Source organism: Dermacentor albipictus, chromosome 7 (genome assembly GCF_038994185.2).
Source record: "Dermacentor albipictus isolate Rhodes 1998 colony chromosome 7, USDA_Dalb.pri_finalv2, whole genome shotgun sequence".
Lineage (NCBI taxonomy): Eukaryota > Metazoa > Arthropoda > Arachnida > Ixodida > Ixodidae > Dermacentor > Dermacentor albipictus.
Genome location: NC_091827.1, coordinates 11402196 through 11422483, shown reverse-complemented (window position 1 = coordinate 11422483; position 20288 = coordinate 11402196). Strand labels below are relative to the sequence as shown.

The window sequence follows — 20288 nt, the reverse complement described above, 5'->3', positions numbered from 1 at the left end:
TAAAAAAGGCGAGCCACAAGTTTATTACTCTGGTGACAAGGCACTAAAATAGATGTCAGAATTAGTGAAACTGCAGGCTCCTTAAGGAGGACAAATATTATCTATTTGGTTACCGCTGACGTGAAATTGGTATGATATTGCAGTGAATTCGCGAAAGTCGTATTCGCAAATACTTGAGGTAATTTGAAATGTTTAGTAATATTCGTGGCGAGCGCCGCCACGATAAAGACTGGTGCTGCCATCGTCATGACGTGGCATGAGCGACGGCGCCCACAGAGCAGCCACGTTGGAACGAAACAAGCGGTCTCAGAACGGAGGCGTTTAGCAGCGCCATCTGAGCTTTAGCGGTGCTGCGGTGGGCAACAGATCTGAGACAAAGTTAGGCAACGAAGAATTTTGGCAGATTGTTATGACGAGTCATCCCATGTTTCTGTGGGCGAAGAAGTCCTTAGTTGCACAGCTAAGGCGTTCTATAGCAGTTGCGGGAGTGTCCGAGCCACGGTGGTTGCTTTTGTACTGTGATGTGGTCACATTATTTGACTTAAATCATATGTTAAGGTGCAAATACCCATATATAGACGTTCATACGAAGAAAAATATCAGTGGAAAAGGAGAAAGTGCACCCAAATGCGATTTGTACTGCCCGCTTTAAATTGTGCGGCATTTTTTGACTGTGTTACCAGCATGAAGCTTTACCAGGTACCTGCGATTCAGACGTTTGGTTACGAAAGCACTACTGTCCTAAAAACTTGTATTTCTAATCTCTCGGTTTGAAGCCTCTTCTCAGCTAGCTGTGTATGTGTCGGTATGGAAACAAAAAGAAAGCATAAAACAAAGTGAACGTACGTCATCGCGATTGAGCGCGTGGAGAGGGCGAGAGGGGGAAAGGGTGAGGGCGTGGGTGAGCGTGTGGAGGAAGTAGAGGGGTAGTAGGTAAGAGCAGGAGTCACCCGACGATGACGTGGCCAAGCGATTGCGACTGAACCAACAAAGTGCACAATTGACGGCGATGAAACATGACAATGAAACTGTCGAAGAACGACAGAAGCGGTTGGCCAATACTTTGCAGCCGCAATGTCATTGCTAAACTGTTGCTTTATTGGACCCTTGATAGGCATAGCCATGCACACTGGGTAGTATAATGCATATAGGGTAGCAATTCCTAGCTTGGAGCAAGAAAATGGCTAATTTGGTCCACGAAAATGTGGTTTCGCATGATATTCCATAGTTTGCACAGCCAAACCGTGTCATTTTTTTTTTCGATGAATATACCGTCCGTTATGTATTGCTGTAGTTAGAAGATAGACTACATTTTTAAGTAACGTGAGAATGAAATTCGGCTCTAAAATCACCTGTGCCAGTAGATTACCTGAAGATGCGGCCATTCCTTGCACGACAAATCATAAAGTACTCATAATTATTAAATTTCCTAATTAGCTTTTGTTTGTACGTTTTACGTTACGTGTTCAATTGTAAAACTGAGCACCAGTGTATGTTTGCTAAGGAGAACTATTGAGGGTAGCCCTACTTTTTACACATCCGTCTCCAAAATATCGTACAAAATACATCGGCGCACCTGTTCCCCAACGCCTCCCTAAAAAAGTTGGAAACGCGGTTAACTGCAACGCCAATGCACAGATTAGAATTTGGGGGAAAATATCTTAAAAATAATCTTGGTCTCATGTTTTCCGTTAAGCAGATATGACTTATATAGTTCAACGTAATAATTTCGCCCTTTCAACAAGTGAATCATTTACAAAGTCTTTTAGCTCATTGTTACATAAAATTTCAATTTCTCGCGTCAGTAATGTGCGCCTCTTCACATAAGCTACACAATGTGGTCATGTATAAACGGGTTAAATTATGTTATCTTTTACAGACAATTTAAACAAAAACAGTATAACAAACAATGAAGAAAAAAGCGAACACACAGGTGGTGTCAATCACAGCTAAATCAAAAGATCGCGCGCTGACGTACTATATGCACACGCAAAGTCTGTGACTCCGAATCCGTGTGGCCACCGCACTGAGTCGTCGTTGGCTTCGCCTGTACAGGCAGCAGCACAACACAAAAATATTTGGCACAGAGTTACGTCGGCGACTGCTCCTTCAACGCAAGCCGGCTTGGCGGAAGTGAATAAAACAGCAGCACATGGTAGCCCTGCATTGTACGGTATGAGGAGACAGCATTTCTGACGCATTCTCTGTTTTCAGTTCGCCTAGAACCTTTATATGGCAGTGGTGAAATTGCCTCTTTCATAAGGCATTTACAAAAATGACCCGGAAAGAGGGCACTCTCACGGGGTGGTGCCACCATATGTACTCGCACCCAATGTCGATTTTAGGCTCTTGTGACGTACCAAATAACTGCTTGAAGAATTGTAGCATTATGTTTTAATATAGGTCGTAGCTATATGTACAACAGAGCTGTATAGTACAGTCAAAATTTTTTCGAACTTCGGCAGTTTTTTGCAGAAACGAAATGATAGCGCCCATCAAATGTCTTTTCACAGTCTACACATTGGTATTTATTTATTTAACGCAACAAGCTCAATATAGGTTCATTTAGTTAAACCCAAAGAAAGTGATCCCAACCCCATGCGCTTAGCAACTGCATTGGTAAATGTTCCTCTTAACCCGCATTAGCGCTCAGTATATATCCGGCTGCTTTCTGGATTCGCGAGTTGAACTGCGCGGTTGATGAAGCATCTACTGGAACACCCTAACGGCTTTAGTTTCTGTTGGTACACTGATCATATTCGAGATTCACTTGCGACTAACTTAAGGGAAACCATCGTCGTTTCTGGACACCCACAGCAAATAAATTAAAACAGAATATAGAAAATGGGTTCTATAAAGGGTTACTACTTAACCAGTAACAAGTAGGCACCCTGCGTGTTGTACAGAAAGCTCCCAACAGCATTTCCGCAATAGATGCCTGAAGCACACTCTCTTACATGTTTTCAACGGTTCAAACAAGGTCGAAATTTTGTGTGCAATACGTCCTTTGAAGCCTTTCTTTCGGTATGTTCTTGCTGGTTGGGCTTCAGGCCATGATGAAACTACAAGAGAAGCTGTTTAGGACTGGGACCAGGCTTAAGCATGTGTTCACTAATTTATCACAAGTTCTCAAAGGAAGTAGTACAATTTTGTGCATAAACAGGGCTGCCGTGTTTTATATAAATACCCATATATATGCTACAGGGCAACCTGCTCGAAAGTAAAAGCACGAATGACTAAGCTCAAGTAGACATTTTCATGGCCTTACAAGAACTGTTGATGAGCTAGTAAAAGTTAAGTTTCGAGTTTTTTTGCAGCGGGAAAGAAAGACAAAGCATACATTTTCAGCAGTACCTCGGGAGGTCGCAAAGTAGAGCTGTCCGGGCTTCTCCTCTTGCCCACTGCATACAAGATGAGGATATACGCAGCAAGATGCATAACAAGCCATTACATACTGTCACAATGATATATAAATTCAAAATCACAAAATAAAATAATGAAATAAGAAACTTTGCTCATAAAGAAGATTGCTTCCGTATGATAAGCTAACAGAAGCATGAGGGCACAATATTAAGATCGTATAACTCAATTTATAACATATAGCGCAATTTATAGCAATACAACCCGGAAGTATTTGCCTAAATTCGAAATAAAAATCAAGAGTGAAGCAATTTATACGTTGTATAAATTCCTGAAAAAATACTATAATACACGCATGCACGAAAAGAAAAAAGAAATGAAACCGCGCCGAAGGCAACTCTTCTACCAATTTTTATGTTTAATTTTCGTTTCAAAACTTCAAAGAAGAGGTAATTTCACACATAAGCCCCTGTGTGAAAGGCGCAGCTGTATTTTTATGATGTTGATGAGGAGCTGGCCGATGACCTCACTGGAGCCTCCCTCGGCGACATGACCAGAACACATGAGCCGCAAAAAAAGGAAGATAACTGGTGGACCATTAGGGCTAGAGAATGGGTGCCAAGTGAAGGGAAGCTCAGTGGAGGACGGCAGAAGACTAGGTGGGGCGATGAAATTAGGAAATTTGCGGGCATTAGTTGAAACCCGTTGGCGCAGGACAAGGGTAATTGGAGATCGCAGGGAGAGGCCTTCGTCCTGAAATGGACATAAAATAGGCTGATTATGATGATGAATATAATACAATAATGTATATATTGATGTTAGGTCGTATGCTCTAATTTGTGAGCGGAAGAACATTCGAGAAAATTGTAGAGTAAACAATATTTGTGAGCTTGGAATTTGAACGAGCAGACTTGCTATTTAGTCAGACTAACTATTTTAGTCAGGGCCTTCTGCGACAATACATAGGAGCAGACTTCCATATAATTTACATACAAAGCTTTTATGCAGCACCTTGCGCACCTGTACAATATATTCTTTCCTTTTCAGCAACTGCTACCTCTCAACAAAAAGACATCAATGTAACATTACCAGGTTTTAGCGGTAGCTTGGGTGAGTATACCTGCTTATTCCTTACAAAAGCTATATCATTTTGCAGTGCCTAATCTAGCGAAACTTTCCCGCCCCATAATTTTCATAACAGGCCGATACCGGTCGCAACGTTTTGCACCCATCTCTGCGTGCAATAATTTCTCCTTCTAAGCACTGGCATAAACTGAACTCAGCTAACCTATAGTATACCCCTTTGCTCACAGTTGCAATTTTTCCAGTTACAATTTTAAATTCTTATTTTGCGTTCGCGCCTGCTTTCTGTTAGTACTTCTGTTTTAAATATTTAACTTGTTTTAATAAAGTACATATTAGCTGCGTCAACTGCAACTGCCCAGTGTTAACTGTCTTGTTCTTCTAAAGGATCAGGTGGCGCCACCGGTGGATCATGGTCCGGAGGCGGTGGGACGGGATTTTCAGGTGAATGCAGCTCAGCTGAAACCTCCTTTAAAAAGACAGCATTACCGTAATTTTATTACGATGGTGTTTCCTCTAGGCTCTTTGTTAGCGCGGAGACCACGCCCTGCCTATTCCGGTATTGCCTGCTTCGCTTACACAGCCTCATCATGCTTCACTTACAACAGACTATAGTTTGTGGGCGGAAGGTCATTGAATAAAATTATACCGTAAGCAATATTTGTGAGGTTGGAATTTGAACGAGCACATTAGCGGAAGTAACTTTTACAGTGAAGGCCTTCTGCGACAATACGTAAGAGCAGAAGGCCTCCACCAGAAAACAGTCGCGGTGATCGACTGCTTTCTGGTGTGTGTGGCAAGGCTCCATTGTTTAGTTTTCCCTGGTACTCGAAAGACGGCCGCCGTAGGTAGCTGTGAATGAAGCCCCTTTACTGCGCGTAATGCAATCGTACCCTCATTACTTACTTGTATGCACACTTAGTTCAATAAAACTTCGGTTGGGCTAATTGGTATATCGTGCGATAAGGTGAAAGATTCAGCGCAAAGACCCAGGACAAACCATAAAGAAGACACGAGGCAAGCAGCGCCAGTGCTTGTCTCGTCTCTTCTTTGTGGTTTGTCCTGGGTCTTTGCACTGAATCTTTCACCTTATAATAGCACACTTAGTTCGGCTACTGAAAACAGCTCCTCCGGTGTGAAGTGTGATGGTCATGTCATGAAACAACGGCGTAGATCAACTTCATATGCCCAGATGTTGCGACCTTAGAGGAACCATTGTTTCCTTGCATGAACAGTCGCATCACGTCGTCTGGTGCTGATAGCGCACGGAAACGAAGACAGAATAAAGAGGCGGAGCCACACGCTGTGCTAGGAAATCTTGTCCTCTTTCTTTTCTGTACTATATATACCTGCGCTTAAGTATGCAGCACCAAATATTGCAAGCCACTATTGCAAATATTGCAAGTGCTCGGATGAAATCCCAGTGCTGCCGCACACCAATCGGATTTTTTAGCGGATAGAGATGTCTCCCGGCCAGGCACTCGATTGTTTGTCAAGGTTTTCATAATGCAAGAGGGCCCTTCGGAAATCCCAAATGACAAATCGAGCATCTCCACAGCCGATCAGCTCCACAGCCGAGCATCTCCGCTGCTGTGGGAGGCACACAAGTGCTGACGCCGGGTACCTACCGGCAAAATAATACAAGCGCTCTCTCGGCTAGTTGCTCGACAAATCCTTGGGAAAGACACCCACCGGCCTAATGCTAAATTGCCGGAATGGAACCGGCTACAATCCTTTCAAATTTGATTCAATGGGGTTCGTCCGTGTAAGTCCAGCCTACGAGGGGGATGCTCTAGTTTTACAGATTGTCAAGAAGATCCTCTTAAATTTTGTTTTCACCATTTCAGGCTCTACTGGCGGTAGCGTAGGTAGTATCATTCACGACATAAATGAAGGACTGACATCTTTGTCAAATGGTTCAAGTGATTGCAGATCGTAGATACTTCAGAGAGGGAGAGTGGGAGGAACAATTCACGCGCCATTGGTTTAAAGATTTATCGCTATAATAGTGCAGAACAAACAAACTTCTACCATAATGAGTACTTTGTCTTCGATAATGTTTCTTCTGCAGCCATGCACCTGTTTCATTATTTTCACCACAACGAAATAGTATGTAAGTCCTCCTTAATTCACTACGCGCAGCTATCTTGTCGCTTGCCTTCGTTGTCCTTCCTGCAGTCCATTCATTTATGATGCTGGACAAACTCTGCGAGCATACTAATTGCTCTCTTGCTACTGAAGTTACCTACACGTTCCGCAGGAGCATTTTCGCAGCGTAAGATGTCGAGGACTTGCACTTTGCTCGCCATATTTTGTTTTCTCCAGCGGTACTACACCAGCGGTGGTGGAAGCCTATCGACAGGTTCGGGCAATTTCATTCACTTTGACTCATAGAGTTTCTCACTACATTGCCTAAGGGAATATCTGGCGCTGCTGCGCTGTGTTATGCAAGTAAATGGCGGTACATAGTAGCTTCGGATTGGCACCTCGGAGAGCCAGGGCACCTTGAAGACGCGCCGGGCAAGCTACTTTCCGTCTGTCACAATGATTCATTTTCTACTAAAACCGCACGTAAAATGTTGTTTTAACTTTATTATAACACAAAAACAAGTTTTGTATAACTATGAGAGCTGGTTATTGCATGTACAATTATATGAAACGTAAAAAGTACCAGCAGGCCGCTAAAGTTGGAGGACAGAAGACAAGATTCGCGCTCGGTTTGGAACAGTTTGTCGTCTGTTCATGCTTTTCTTCGCTTTGTTATGCATTGCAGGTGAATAAACGTCACTGGAACATGTAATATGCGGGAATAAAAACCTTTTATGAAGATCTTATTTTAACAACGCGCTATCTGTATAGCTATATGCACGTTTTAAACAAAATATCTTACAACACCAGCCAACACAATCCTTGCACACACATATAACGTGATTCCCAGGACAGCACAGCGCCCTTTAGGGAGCTCACATAGACGGTGGCGAAGATTTCCCTGTAGATTTTACAGTGAGAAGCTCTATGCTTTGACTCCCTCTTGCTTGATGAAGTAACCTCCACCATAACTGAAGCGGTAATATAGATACGACAGCCAGAAGGGGGAAGTAAATTAAGGTAATACTATAAATTTGCCTAAAAAGACGTGTTTTCTGACTCAAAGAAATTAAAAACGCCGTTTTAGATGTTTTAGATCAGTTTTAGATCACTTTTCTTCAACCTTTACGCTCGTTAGCTGCTCTCACCTACCGGATAAATTTATTTGGCTGGCGTAATTACGGTGGCAGAAATTCAAAGCGAGTTTTAACAGAGGAAGTAGCAAAAAAATCGCGTGCTATTGAGCAGACTTAAAGCAAGCACTCCATACAAAAAGAAATGGAGCTGTGTGAAATAAGTGGTCAAAAGACTCGAACTGACCATATCAAAAAGCACGAAAGCTTTATGTTACACGCAAATATAGCAAAATTATTATTACTTATTGAAATTCCGAAGCAGATAGCAGCACTTGACGAAATCGCAGGATCCGAAGTCGTACTTGCCGAACCTAAGAGCGTAACGTTTAAAACCATTCTGCGAGCCAGCGCTAGGAAATAGAACACGAGAGAAAGGTAACACCACACGCCACTGAACACTCACCGGACAACGTCGACAGCAGTGGAGTTTCCTGTTCTTCCTCAAACATTTGGTGATTTCTGAGCAACCGTCTGCAAAATAAACCATTTTTTACTGATTTTCAAGCAGCGCTACAAAGTTTGCTAAACGCCCTACTACATGGAGAACACGACCGACTATGGTGCTTCAAGTTATAGAGCTGCTTTAAGGTATGCCAAGACAAGGATGCGACGTTTCCTTTCTATCACTTCCAAGCCATGGCCAGGGAGCATGCCGATGAAGCTACTAGCTCGGTCTGCTCGTGAAGATAATGAGCAAAAAACACGTACAGCTGCCAGAAAAAGACACAGCATTAAAGCTTCGCCTGCTTGCGCAGAGGCCACCCATTTAATGACGAGCACTGAAGATTTCCCGCACACCCGTCTTCATCGCCTGGACTTTTCTTTCCAACACCACCTCCCATCCGAAATATTCCGAACCAAAGCGATTCTCATTTGTCGGGTGCAGCGTGCAAAATTCCTATGCTTGCCACATCGGAATAGCTTACAGCTTTGTCGGTTGCGACTTAAAAATCGAGCGAACCATCGACCGTGTTTCCGTTGTCCTCACACACGGTGTTTCAAAGGCTGTGTAAGCATCTCGCAGTTAGTGGAACGACAGTGATGAAACGATGACATTATGAAAATGACGCAGCCGGCCTAACGTTAACAAACACGGAATGACGACAACGCCTGCAAGAACTCCAGCCTAACGACGGCACGAGACTAATGCACGATAATGACTAGAACGGCGGTATGGCAATGACGACGGTGAAGATGCCGCGACCATGGCGTCGAGGTGCTGACGGGATGACAACAATGACGACAGCACAATAAATATACTGTATGACGACGACATTTATAGTTCGCTGGGATCGAGGAAATCGAACCGGTGTACCTATTATATATGAATGCTGGGAACGACGGCTGTGCCAGAAGCCGTGCTGCGTTGCGCCAATAACTCAGTAGACGCCACACTGAGCGTCTATCTAGGTCGCAAAGCGGGAGTGTCTTGCATTCCCGCTAGCCAATTACAGGTTCTACGGACATAACACCTCTGCTGGTGCGTATTCTTCAGGTTGCAGAGAAGCCACCCACACGCGTTGTCAAAGTGTTTGCAGGCGTTTGTAGCAGCAGCGAAGTCATTTAGTTTCTCAGCTGTTCAAGGGCATACTTCTAAATTGCATTCTGGAGTGCCTAGCTGTCGGCAGAATTGTAGCTTTAATGACTATTGTCTTAAATAACCAAGTTATGGCAAATCAACGAGCCGCCGATTTCACGTGTTCGTTTTTTTTTTTTGCCTCTTGACTTGAAAGTCAGCACTTAAGCGAAATGCCGTGAGATCTTGAGATAAAAGATTTTTCACGTGTTATCAATTTTTAGGACACACCTTCAACACACTGGACGCATATAATCGCTGCACTTGTAGCCAAACAGCAACACCATGTTGATACATTGGCACTTTTGCGATATGTTTGTCTATTTCTCCCTAATTCACCTGCCCCCATCTGCAACCAAGTTTTACAGTGATAGTCAATGGACAAATTCTATTTTTCTTTTTCACTATCTAAGGTTCGACCGGCGGCGGCAGTACACTGGCGGGTGCCACGGGTGGCAGCAGTGGAAGCCAGACATCCACTTCGTCAAGTAGTTCAGGTCAGTGGAGCTGTTTACGTACTTAAGAAAGGGAGAGCAGTAGGAATAACTCATGCGCCAGTGGGTTAATTATTTATCCTTACAATAGGAGAGAATAAAGGAGCTTCTACCATGAAGAGTATTTTTGCTTCGAATATTTTCACTTGTTAATTGCACACTGTTGAGATCAAGAAGAATGTACGTTATTACGAAATGGTATGCAAGTGCTGCTGAAATCAATGCACTCATCGATTTTGTCCCCTACCTTCATTGTGAATCCTGCAGCCCGTTTAACTATCACGCCGGACAGCCTCTGTGAGCTTTCTGACGGCACGTTAATGAACCTGACTACACGTTTGGCAGAAAGAATTTGGCAGCGTAGCATGTCGAGTACTTCCATTTTGGTTTGTGTATTTTAATTTCTTGCCACGTACTGCGTCATCAGAGGTTCAAACCAGCCGAGAGGGACGGGCCGGTAAGTCGAGGTTAATTCCCGCTTGCTTAAAGAAGTGACCGCTCGAGCTACAGTTGAAGCGGCAGTGAATCTATGAAAGCCATACTGGGAAAAGAAGTTATTACTGAAACTAATCTAATCAAGGGCCGTTGCCTGACGCAAGAAAATTAAGAACGCCATTTTTAGTCAACCATAACGTCTGTTGGCCGTGGATTGTGTGCTAGCCCGAATTTACTTGATGCCGCAGCGGCACGAGTATGCGGCGTACCTCCTTAGCAAAGACACCCTTCTTTACGAATGTAACATGTACAAAACGTTATTGGAAATCCCCCAGTCACCTTTATTCATTACTGAAGAACTTCTACACGTAAATTATCTAATGTGTGCCTGGTTGTCTGCCACCCTGTTCAACCGATGTTCTCAGCTTCAATTATGCAGGAAATTATCTAGAACTTTTCCTCTCTCTCTCTCTCTCTCTCTCTCTCTCTCTTACTTTTTTTTTCTTTTGTGCATCTTGGGTTCAGGCGGCGGTAGCGGTTTGGGAGCCAGTAGTACTGGCAGCCAGGGACTTGCATCTGGTGGTTCAGGTTCGGGTAAGTTCAGCTCTTACCTACTCAATAAATTTATGCTGCTGGAGAAATATCTCTGGCAGATTCATAAAGCGTTCGTTACACGGGAAGCAAATCAAATCATGCGCAACTGAGTTGATTGGAACTCTAGCGTTGTAAATGGTTTCTTCTGCGATATTAAAGCTTGAACAGAGAACGCACGTGAAAGTAGCTGTCAACAACGTCACGATGACCAAAACGAAATGGTTCGAAAGTTTTGTTCTGCACCGAATGAATGAATAGCTATTAGGAGCCATTTAAGTATCCCTGCAGATACCAGCGCATGACGGCATACCCTCTCCAAGCACATTAGTATTTCACACATGATCCCGAATTTTGTTCTCGCTATTTGATATTTTTTCGGCACATTGGGCCTCCTAGACTACGCAGCATTTTTTCTTTCGGCAACCGCATACGCGCGTACATGGGGTGTGGAGCCGCCTATGACGTCATATTTTTTGTCTCGAGCCATTCCCAAGGTATGAACGGGATAACCAAATTGTGTGCCTATCCCTCGCTACCTCTTAGCACCCTATGAACCTGACGGATACTTTTACTGGTCAGCCATATATCCACTTTACTTCTAAGCAAAAAACTATTAAGACATTGACTCTCCTATAGCTAATGAGTTTACGCACACCTCCACTGTGTATCGACTCGTTGTGCCCATGAACGTTTGCGCGCAACTTTTGTTCCTTCCCTCCCCTTCTTAATCTTTCTTGACCTCTATACTTTTCCCCAAAAGGATAGTAAAAAACCTGAACGCGGCTCGTTATCTCCCTGCATTTTGTTGCTTCTCTCTCTCTTTGTTCCTTCTCTTGTGACTTCTTTTTTTTTAGATTTATTATTTTCTTCTCTTTCTACCCTGCTTCTGAAACCGTCTTCCCCGCCTCCATTCTGGGTTGCAAAGATGAAACTGTCATCTAATTCACATTCCTAGCTTGCATCTGGAAGTTTCGGTAAGTGCAGCTGTTCATACTGTGAAGGCAGGCCTGCAAATTCACATACAAGTAGAACGCTAAACTGAACGGTTGCAAGGTGGCACACAAAGACGGAAAGTACCAAGCGTACTTAAGCATGTTCAAGTGAAGGCACCGGTCAAATATGCAAATGCGTAGGCTTTTGCGAAACGTAACTGGTTATCCGAGATAAAGAGCGCGATTTCTTGAGCAAACACAAAATCCAAAGAACACTGAAAAGGGGCAAGGTCGACTTTCAACTGAAAACCTTTCTTGCACACGAAATATATATGCACATTGCGCAGCGTAAACAAACAACAAATAGTTTTTTTTTCTCCAGTACTGAGTTTAATCGGCTCGAATCGAACCCACGTTCTCTACATTCGGAGCATGCGTCATGCGTGGACTTTGTGTCAGTGCCGCTAGAACACGCAGTGTGTCGAGAGGTATGCGCGACACAGCAGACCGGCTGCTGAAACGGTCTCATGCACTCCTGCAATGCTAATCGCCTGAGCGTCGACTGTCATGACCACATGGCTGTTGCCGAAGTTTTTACACTATAAACATGTGATCCTTAAAGCAGTACCAGTTCGCGCCATTTCTGCCCTACCTGCTTGCATTGCATGCATTATAAATTGCGCAAATAACCGCGCCACTTAGGCATATATGCACGAATCTCCCGATCAAACCGCTGACTCGTTTCCGCTAAACTTTCACAGAGATATAACATTTTTCCGTGCATACAGTAAATTAACACGTTTGAATGCATTACTTGCGTATTTCGTCGAAAATGAATGCTCAAATTCGCGTCGTATACAGCAGGAAGGGAAAGGTGGTACCATCTGTCTTTGTTAGGCTGCAGCACGGCGCTCTCGTTGTTTTTCCGTTGAGATAACAAGAGCTGGTAGAAAAGGGAGGACACCTGCGGGGTATCTTCTGAAAAGCGAAATGGTAAAAAAAAAAAAGATTCCACACACGATACCGATAGATTAGTACTGATGAAGGCCCGTGATTTCTGACGCAGTTATTCTGCTAGTTCTTTGATGAGTTCTAGGCGTAGTTCTCTGATGTCATTTTTTTCTGTAGCCTTAGCAGTGTCATTTTAGTGTGCATGTATATATGTTTTATGTGGTGTAAGGGCTACTACTGATGCCTGCGTTGGTGTCTTCAAATGGCCCGTTGTATTGTTGCCTATCTTTCTATTAGTATATTTATTAAATAACAACCAAACGACAACCCCGCCAAAAATTGAGAACTCCTGTATTGACTAAAGGGTGATGGCGATGAAACTCTAACGCTTAGAGTCGTGACGTGAATGAGAGGAAGCACTCTGAAACAAGCCATAATATACCTATTTTAGAAAATGATGAATGCCTAGGCGTATTCCTTCACTAATTTTCGTTCAACCTAGCCCATGCTACATTTGTCTCAAGCAAAATGCATGTGATATCTCGAAGGAGGGCTAAACATTACTGTTGCATTCTCGCTGTCACCACCATCATTGAACCGATCCTGTAGTTATATTACTCACGTAGGGGCTCGCTAGACATGGGTGATGTTTAAGGGATTTTCATGAGAACACTCCCTGTGCCTGGAAACCATACTTCTACAACTGCCAGATTTCGTCAACGGGATATATGGATCACATGCATATACACCTTTGCCCTTCAGGTTCCGGTAGTGGACACCTTGGCACTGGTTCTGGGAGTGCAGTTGAGCGCAGATAACATGTCAAGGCACTGGTTGTATGATGAAGGGCCTTAGCGAATAAATAATAGTGCTTATGGCGGTTACGCAAATACGAACCTTCAAAAGATTGTACACCATACGAGAAGCATTAGGCGCATGTCTTTAAAAAAAAGCCTCTAAATGAAAGCCAGCATTGCGAAATGAACAAGACCCCACTCATATTTTTTTTCAATGTACATAGGTGCATGCAGCAATTTTTCTTCCCCCCGTCTCCGGAGTGGCTGTGTGGTGCCATGATCAGTGTCATGTATAACATAATATGCCGTACATGCCTCTGGCGCCTGTCGCAGAGGTTCACCGGCTACGCCATTTTGCTGTTTAGCGCGAGCTCGCATGTTTGATTTCCAGTGGTGTCAGCCGTTGAATGACGGGGAAGGAATGCAAAAACGCTTCTATGCTGAGCCTTAAGTGCACCTAAAGAACCCTGAGTAGTCCAAATTAATACATTTCATCACGCTACATCGTGTCATACTTCCTATGTTGCTTTTGAACGCTAAACAATATAAATCTTATTTTTTTATTGCTGTAACCACAAGTCATGAAGCTGTTGAGCTCTTTTCAGCAGGTTTTATCCGCCTTAAAGTGGCCCTTCGACATCGCTAATAAACAGCATGTGCCAAACCTACTAGTCTTCCCAGTATGCTCACAGGGCGCCCTTCATCAACAAGGATTTTTTTTTGCGTACTGTATGGAATTTCATTGACGTAACCTTGAGCACAATAGAACAATGTTTTTTTATCTTCTTCTGTGGACAAAGCCACGACAGTAAATTACCACAACCAGCTCGACCACACTTACGGTACTCAAGATATAAAGTGTTTATATCCACGCCTCCTCGACACTCGACCCTTTCATTTTCTTTAGTTCATAGCGGTGGTCACTACGGCGGCGGATTATCTTCTGGGGGTTCTGGTGAGTGAGCATCCCGTCTGTTGGTGCCTAGGACTGCCTACCTAAACATTATGCAGACTTCTTAAAGTTCAAGCCATTGAAACACCGGTTCAGCTTCTTCGTATTTGAGAAACATTCAGTAAATTTCATCAGGTTAACAACTGATAATGATAATCGGTAATTTAAACTCAAAAAAGGTCGTGTTGTGCCCTCGTCAGCCTGTCATTTTCTAGCAATGTTGTCCTTGCCGATATTTAAATTTTCCGTCTTGGTGGCTGGGCATGATCTCCGTTTCACTGCCCATTGTCGGGGCGGCTACATAGTGTAGCGTAAAAGAAACAGAAATCATGCTGAAGGCTATTTACGAGCTAGATTTACAAACTAGATTGCAATGTTGAGCAATCTAGCTGATAATTTGCACAAGGTCCAGTTCGTTGTGGTCTTTGTCGAGATTACTACGTCCATTCTTTAACGTATGCTCGTAGAAATATTACAATACATCGATAAAAGTATTCTGTATGACGCTCGTGCATATTACTCGATTCTAAGACGGCCTCACATTCGTGTTTACTGGTGAAGCTACAACAGAGAGTAGCTTTTCCAGAACCCCTGGAAATACCATCCCAGATGACGCAGAGCAAGGGTAACGACTCTTCACAAACGTTTTGGCATCGGACCGGGAGTGTACTATACGGATGCCGGTCAAACCAGCTCAGACACCTTCACCACAGTCTCTACATGTAAATACAACACAACAACGACATCCTTGAAAACCACCTCGGCATGCGTAGCAGAGGCTGCAGCCATCGCCTTGGCCATTCAGGACGCCAAGCGCCATATCGTTTCGGCTGTCATATTATCCGACTCACAAGCGGCTTGCCGCCTGTTTAAAGGGAACGGCACCTTACTCAATACTCAAACTTTTAAGAAATCCACTAGAAGGGCACAATACTATCATATGTTGTCCTGCACTCGAGGGACTGGCAGGAAATGCGAGGGCAGACCATATTGCTCAAGGATTAAACGTCCGAGCAACGGCATGGCCTAGTAACGGCGTTCCACTGAATTCTCGTAACATCCTCCTACAGCAAAGGTGGGAGCGGAGACAGTTTGGACATTCTCACTACGATTTAAACAGCCAACAGGAGAGGGACTGGCGTCGTATTCAGACGAATGCATACCCGAACCTGCACCACCTACCCAAAATACACCCCACGAGGTTCACTGACGAGTGCCCGTGGTGCACAGACACACCCACACTAAAACGCATCACATGCGAGTGCCCCAGGAGACCTCCGCACATAGAAAGCCCCATATTACACCAACATCCACTAGTGAGGAATAGGCAGTGGGAGGCATGGCTTGCGGAAGAGGGTCGGGAGGGCCAGTTGGCTCTGCTGCACCAAGCCCAGTGAGCCGCTCGTGCCAGTGGGGCTATGGAATAGGGGCCCCAACCATCTTGCCTTATTTTACTTATATTCAATAAAGTTTTTACTCACTCACACACTCACTCCGGAAGGAGGTGTCTGTAGACGTGTCGTTCGATGAACGAATGAATTCAGACGTAATTTCCTCATTCAGTAGAACTTACTCTGAAGAACTCGATGGAGCTACGCAAACCATGAAAACACAAGGACGGAAAAATACGGGACAGCTCTGTGTGTTTCCATGTATTTTTTCTTCCTTGGGGCTTCGTCGTTTGCGCTGCCCCATCAAGATATTCAAGCGGCACCAACTTGTCTAAAGGTCAATGCTTCTGCAGAACTAACGCTGCCATTTTCTGTAAGCATGAAAATTGACCGCACCTTCCATGCTGTTCTGCACACTTTAGAAGTGCGCATAGCTCAGGCACAGCAATTTTTCTCATGAAGTATCCGCAATACGATTCACATCGAGTTCAATTAAGCGACTAGTTGAGCCACTTGGATGCATGTGCTGTTTCTGTAGCTAAAGAACTGCTCTGATTGGCACGCGGGATTTTCATGTAAACAGCGACTTCATTTATTTGATTTCGTTCATGTTCTTAGCGTTCTTTGCGAAATAAGCTAGCACTGATTGGCGAAGTGGCACCACACAAGGCTCTGTAGAGCACTAGGTAAAATATTTTCTTTCAACGTAACGAACATCGAGTCTCCTAACGAGAGTGGTTAAACCACTTGGAGCTGCCCTTCCTGTACCCAGTCTTTTCATAATGTCTATGCCTATGTAAACAAAAAGAGTTTTTGATTACCTCATGGATTTCCTTGTGAAGAGCAATCTGATTTCCTTTATTTCACGTTTATCGCCTTCGCTGCGAAATCATCTTAAACTGAGTATTTCATCCAGGTAATATTAGTGCATGTAGAAGTGACGTGAGCGAAGTTTGTTCCTCTGAAGTGAACTAACTTCACATTTTCGGAAACAATAAAGGTAAGATGATGTTTTTTTTTTAATATGTATTTGCTCATCGTGTGCACGTAATAGCTGTCGCTCAGACGGATTCGTTCCGCGTTCTACCTGTGAAAAGCATCCACCCTATCTCTTCCACACTTTCACCACGCTCTGCAACCAGCGGTCCATTTCCATCGCTATGAAGTGGCTCTTTGGACATGTTTAATGTAATCAAGAACTTGCACGATCACTTAGATTTTTTTCCATCTTCTTAGAGTTTGTACTTCTTCAGCCAAGTGATATTTTTAAGAAGCACATCCTATGCGGCTATATTCTTTCTCTTCTTTTTCAGGGTCTGTTTCCGGTGGTTATGGCGGAGCAGTGTCTGGTGGCTCAAGTGAGTGCACGCCTTTCGTACTAAGAGTGCAATCTCTTCTAGTACAATAAAGGCTGGCTGCAGTAAAGTGTGCCAGCTATAGGCAGGTGAGAGCCAGCACAAGACTGTCGTGTAGCTTGCAATGGTTATTGGGTGTCCGCTAAAGTAACGCAAACAAAGAAAAGCGAGCACACGGAACTGAACAAGAACACCTTCGTGGTTAAAATTATATGCGCATCAACATGTATTCATTGATTTTTCTTCAAATGGTCGAGGTGGGACGTGGCTGCCACTCCGGCGAAATCCATGCCATATATCCAAACAATAAGCGCCTGTGATATCTTTTGGACCCATCAGCATGGCTCAGTGTATCATGTTGTTCTGCTGCTGAGTAAGACATCACGTGATCGATTCCCCTAAGATGGCGCCGGAATAGCCAGTATTGAGTATCCTTCGGAGCAGACGATGCAATGGGTGTGCGTTGAAGCAAACCGCGGGCGTGAAAAATTAATCAGAAGTCCTTTCTGAATGTAGGTCCTTTGTTCGTTTTCCCAGTGCACCCTTCAGGTGTTCAATTGCACCAATTCTTAAATGCGGCTCTTTTCATGAATGCTATGAATATTGTAGCACGTTTGGAAATCGTACTGATGGGCTAAGCCCTTGAACTCTCTTCATCTGCTGACAATAACAAGGCAGATTTTGTTCGGGCCGGATATAGAGCACTTATACATTTCCCGCTTTTTTGTGTTATGGCGGCGATACCTCAGGCGGTGGATCAGCATCTGGTAGTTCGAGTGAGTTAAGATACAACCTACGAAAGAGCACAAGCGCTGCTTTCACGGCAAAGTGCCATGGCGGCTGCGCAAATCAAGGCCAGCTGCTTGCAGTTAACTATCAGGCGTATGGTCATTTGGCGCCTATAACTACGTGCTTCCGAGGGCATGCGGGCTCCTTTTTGTCCGCTTGGTTAAGCCCTCAATCTTACTAAAGACGCAATTCCGTGGCTCAAGGAAATGGGCATTTAGACTTTTTGTTTCTTCACTTTTAGGTTCTTCTAGTGGTAGCTCCGGCGGAGGCAGCAGCGGCGGATTAGGGTTTCTTCTTCCGGGTGAGTGAAAATTTGAACTCCTCATAAAAGACTGCCGTAAGTAAAAGGACATGGTGAAATGTGGCCGCTTACAGGGCTGAGCCAGTGAAAGTGGTTGAATTTCTCAAATTCTCAAAATTTATTAAGCAAAATAGAAAAACACTGCCTTGTGGAATTATCTTTGCAGAAGTCATGCTAAAGCTGCCCCCCTACCCATATCTCTAACGCCATCCCCCATGGTGCAAACCTGTACGACACATTTCTGGCTGACTCACCTCAACTTCACTTCTCTCTTCTGCCTTTTTTATGTGCACACACCTTCACCTTACATATATTGGTGCAGTATACAGCATGGGCACCTTCCACTCATCATTTTAGTTTATTTTTTTCCTTTTAGGTCTTATCACCAGTGGCTCAAATACTGGTGGCGTAAGACTGACGGGATTGCCGGGTATTTCGGCTATGCGCATTTATCGCCAATTTATGTACGATCAAGCATAGTTTTATGCTTGCAGCTATAAACTGTGAAAACACTCCTGTCACCGAACTTATGCATTGTTTGAAATTAAGTACTTTAAAAGGAAATGAAGCACCAGCACTTACAATAAGAAATAATAGCACAACCCTTTCTTTCGCTATCTGGACTGCATCTATACGCTTAGTGTTTGTTTAAATACCCATCATCCATCGCTACCTTACAGGATTTCCTGGGATTTAAAGCATTGGTATTGCCCCACAAAAAGCTCTGATTGTTTTCTTTCTTGCTCACTGATTCTATTCTAATACATTCTATACTGTATCTAAGCATCCGAGAAACCTTTGCAACATGCAAAGCCTCTGAATGTATTTAAATAATTCGTGACGTGTGCCAGGCAATGATGACGGTGATGATTTATTTGCACCCCCTTTGAAACGGGCGGTGAGAAATAGTCACCTATCCTGTTTGAATTAATCAGCTAGGTGCGCTTTACATGCTTTTCATTCCAGCACTTTTCTATACATTCCCTAACCTTTTTTTTCTTCCTCAAAATTGTTCTATCTACCTTGTATCACTACCTATGCCTGTAACGGATGTAGTCGTACCAATCGCTTCCGTGCTTTATTTCCCACCAATACTCTAAACGTCTCATGCCTATCTCGACTGCTAACCGTTGATGTTTCCATCCATTCTAATACAAGCGCTTCTTTAAGTTTTACGTTGACTACGGGTCTCACTGGATGAATCCCTTCGCATTTCGTTAGAATGTGCTGATTGATCTCCAGATTTTTGCTGCAGCATACACACGTCTCATCTTGTTGTGACTATTCCCCTGGTACGTTCTTGTCGTTGGGCAAGAAGCTCGAGCCTTAAATAATAAGGCACTGCCCTTTGTGTTATCGTAGAGATTGTCCTTTCTAATTTCTTCCCATTATTGTAAATAACCATGGTCTTTTTGTTTTCAATCTTGCCATTCAATTCCCTGTCTCTGTTTCCCTCACTTTCTTTTTGATGACTGCTGGTTGTCTATTTATACTTTCAACTACCCTGTACTTCTTCGTCAACTTTCTTGACCTCTTCTTCCATAAAGTGTCCACACTTTTGCATGTACAAATACTTGTACACTTTATCCGCCCATTTATTTTCATCAGTGTTCTCAAGCATTTTCTGTGACCGTCCATAATTCAATGCAAAACTAATGTTGCTCTGCGTTTTCTGACTCTGATGCAAACTTGAATTTACGGCTGCCCTTTATACGTGAGCAGGCACTACCGGTGGCGTAGTATTTAGGCGTCCAGAAGCCACAAATATGTCACCACGTTAACCTATTTTTTCATCCCAAATAGTTTTATCGGGAATAACGACAGGCAGTAACCTGCAGATATTCTTCACTGCCATCACGCGAGCTGAACCAAAACCAAAACTTCTTTTTCAGGGTCTGGTGGTGTCGGCCTCTCAGGGAGCGGCGGATTTAGTCCAAGTCTTAGTGGAGGTTCGAGTGAGTGAAACTGCTACCCTCTCGTAGTAGCAACTTCATTTTGTTTGTTTTTTAAAGAACCAAGGAAAATTTACAAGGTAAACAATTATTAGTTAGGGG

At 43.7% G+C, this 20288-nt stretch overlaps 1 protein-coding gene and 1 long non-coding RNA gene across 51 annotated transcripts in view; one reads left to right on the top strand and one right to left on the bottom strand.

The window, feature by feature from the left end:
* Positions 1-20288, top strand: part of LOC135904396 (uncharacterized) — a 76559-nt gene that overhangs the window by 910 nt on the left and 55361 nt on the right. For 49 of the 50 annotated variants that reach the window (XM_070521604.1, XM_065435176.1, XM_065435177.1 and 46 more), the window contains exons 2-8: positions 4408-4470; positions 4831-4887; positions 9657-9740; positions 10698-10766; positions 17103-17147; positions 18175-18234; positions 20127-20189. In XM_070521604.1, coding sequence (XP_070377705.1) covers positions 4408-4470; positions 4831-4887; positions 9657-9740; positions 10698-10766; positions 17103-17147; positions 18175-18234; positions 20127-20189 — 441 coding nt within the window. The remainder of the gene's footprint in view (positions 1-4407; positions 4471-4830; positions 4888-9656; positions 9741-10697; positions 10767-17102; positions 17148-18174; positions 18235-20126; positions 20190-20288) is intronic. The other variant, XM_070521603.1, reaches the window with a different exon arrangement.
* Positions 1884-20288, bottom strand: part of LOC135904402 (uncharacterized) — a 40506-nt gene continuing 22101 nt past the window's right edge. Inside the window, exons 2-3 of the long non-coding RNA XR_010565105.1 lie at positions 8071-8138; positions 1884-3401 (exon numbers count right to left, since the gene is read on the bottom strand). This is a non-coding gene — a long non-coding RNA (uncharacterized lncRNA). The remainder of the gene's footprint in view (positions 3402-8070; positions 8139-20288) is intronic.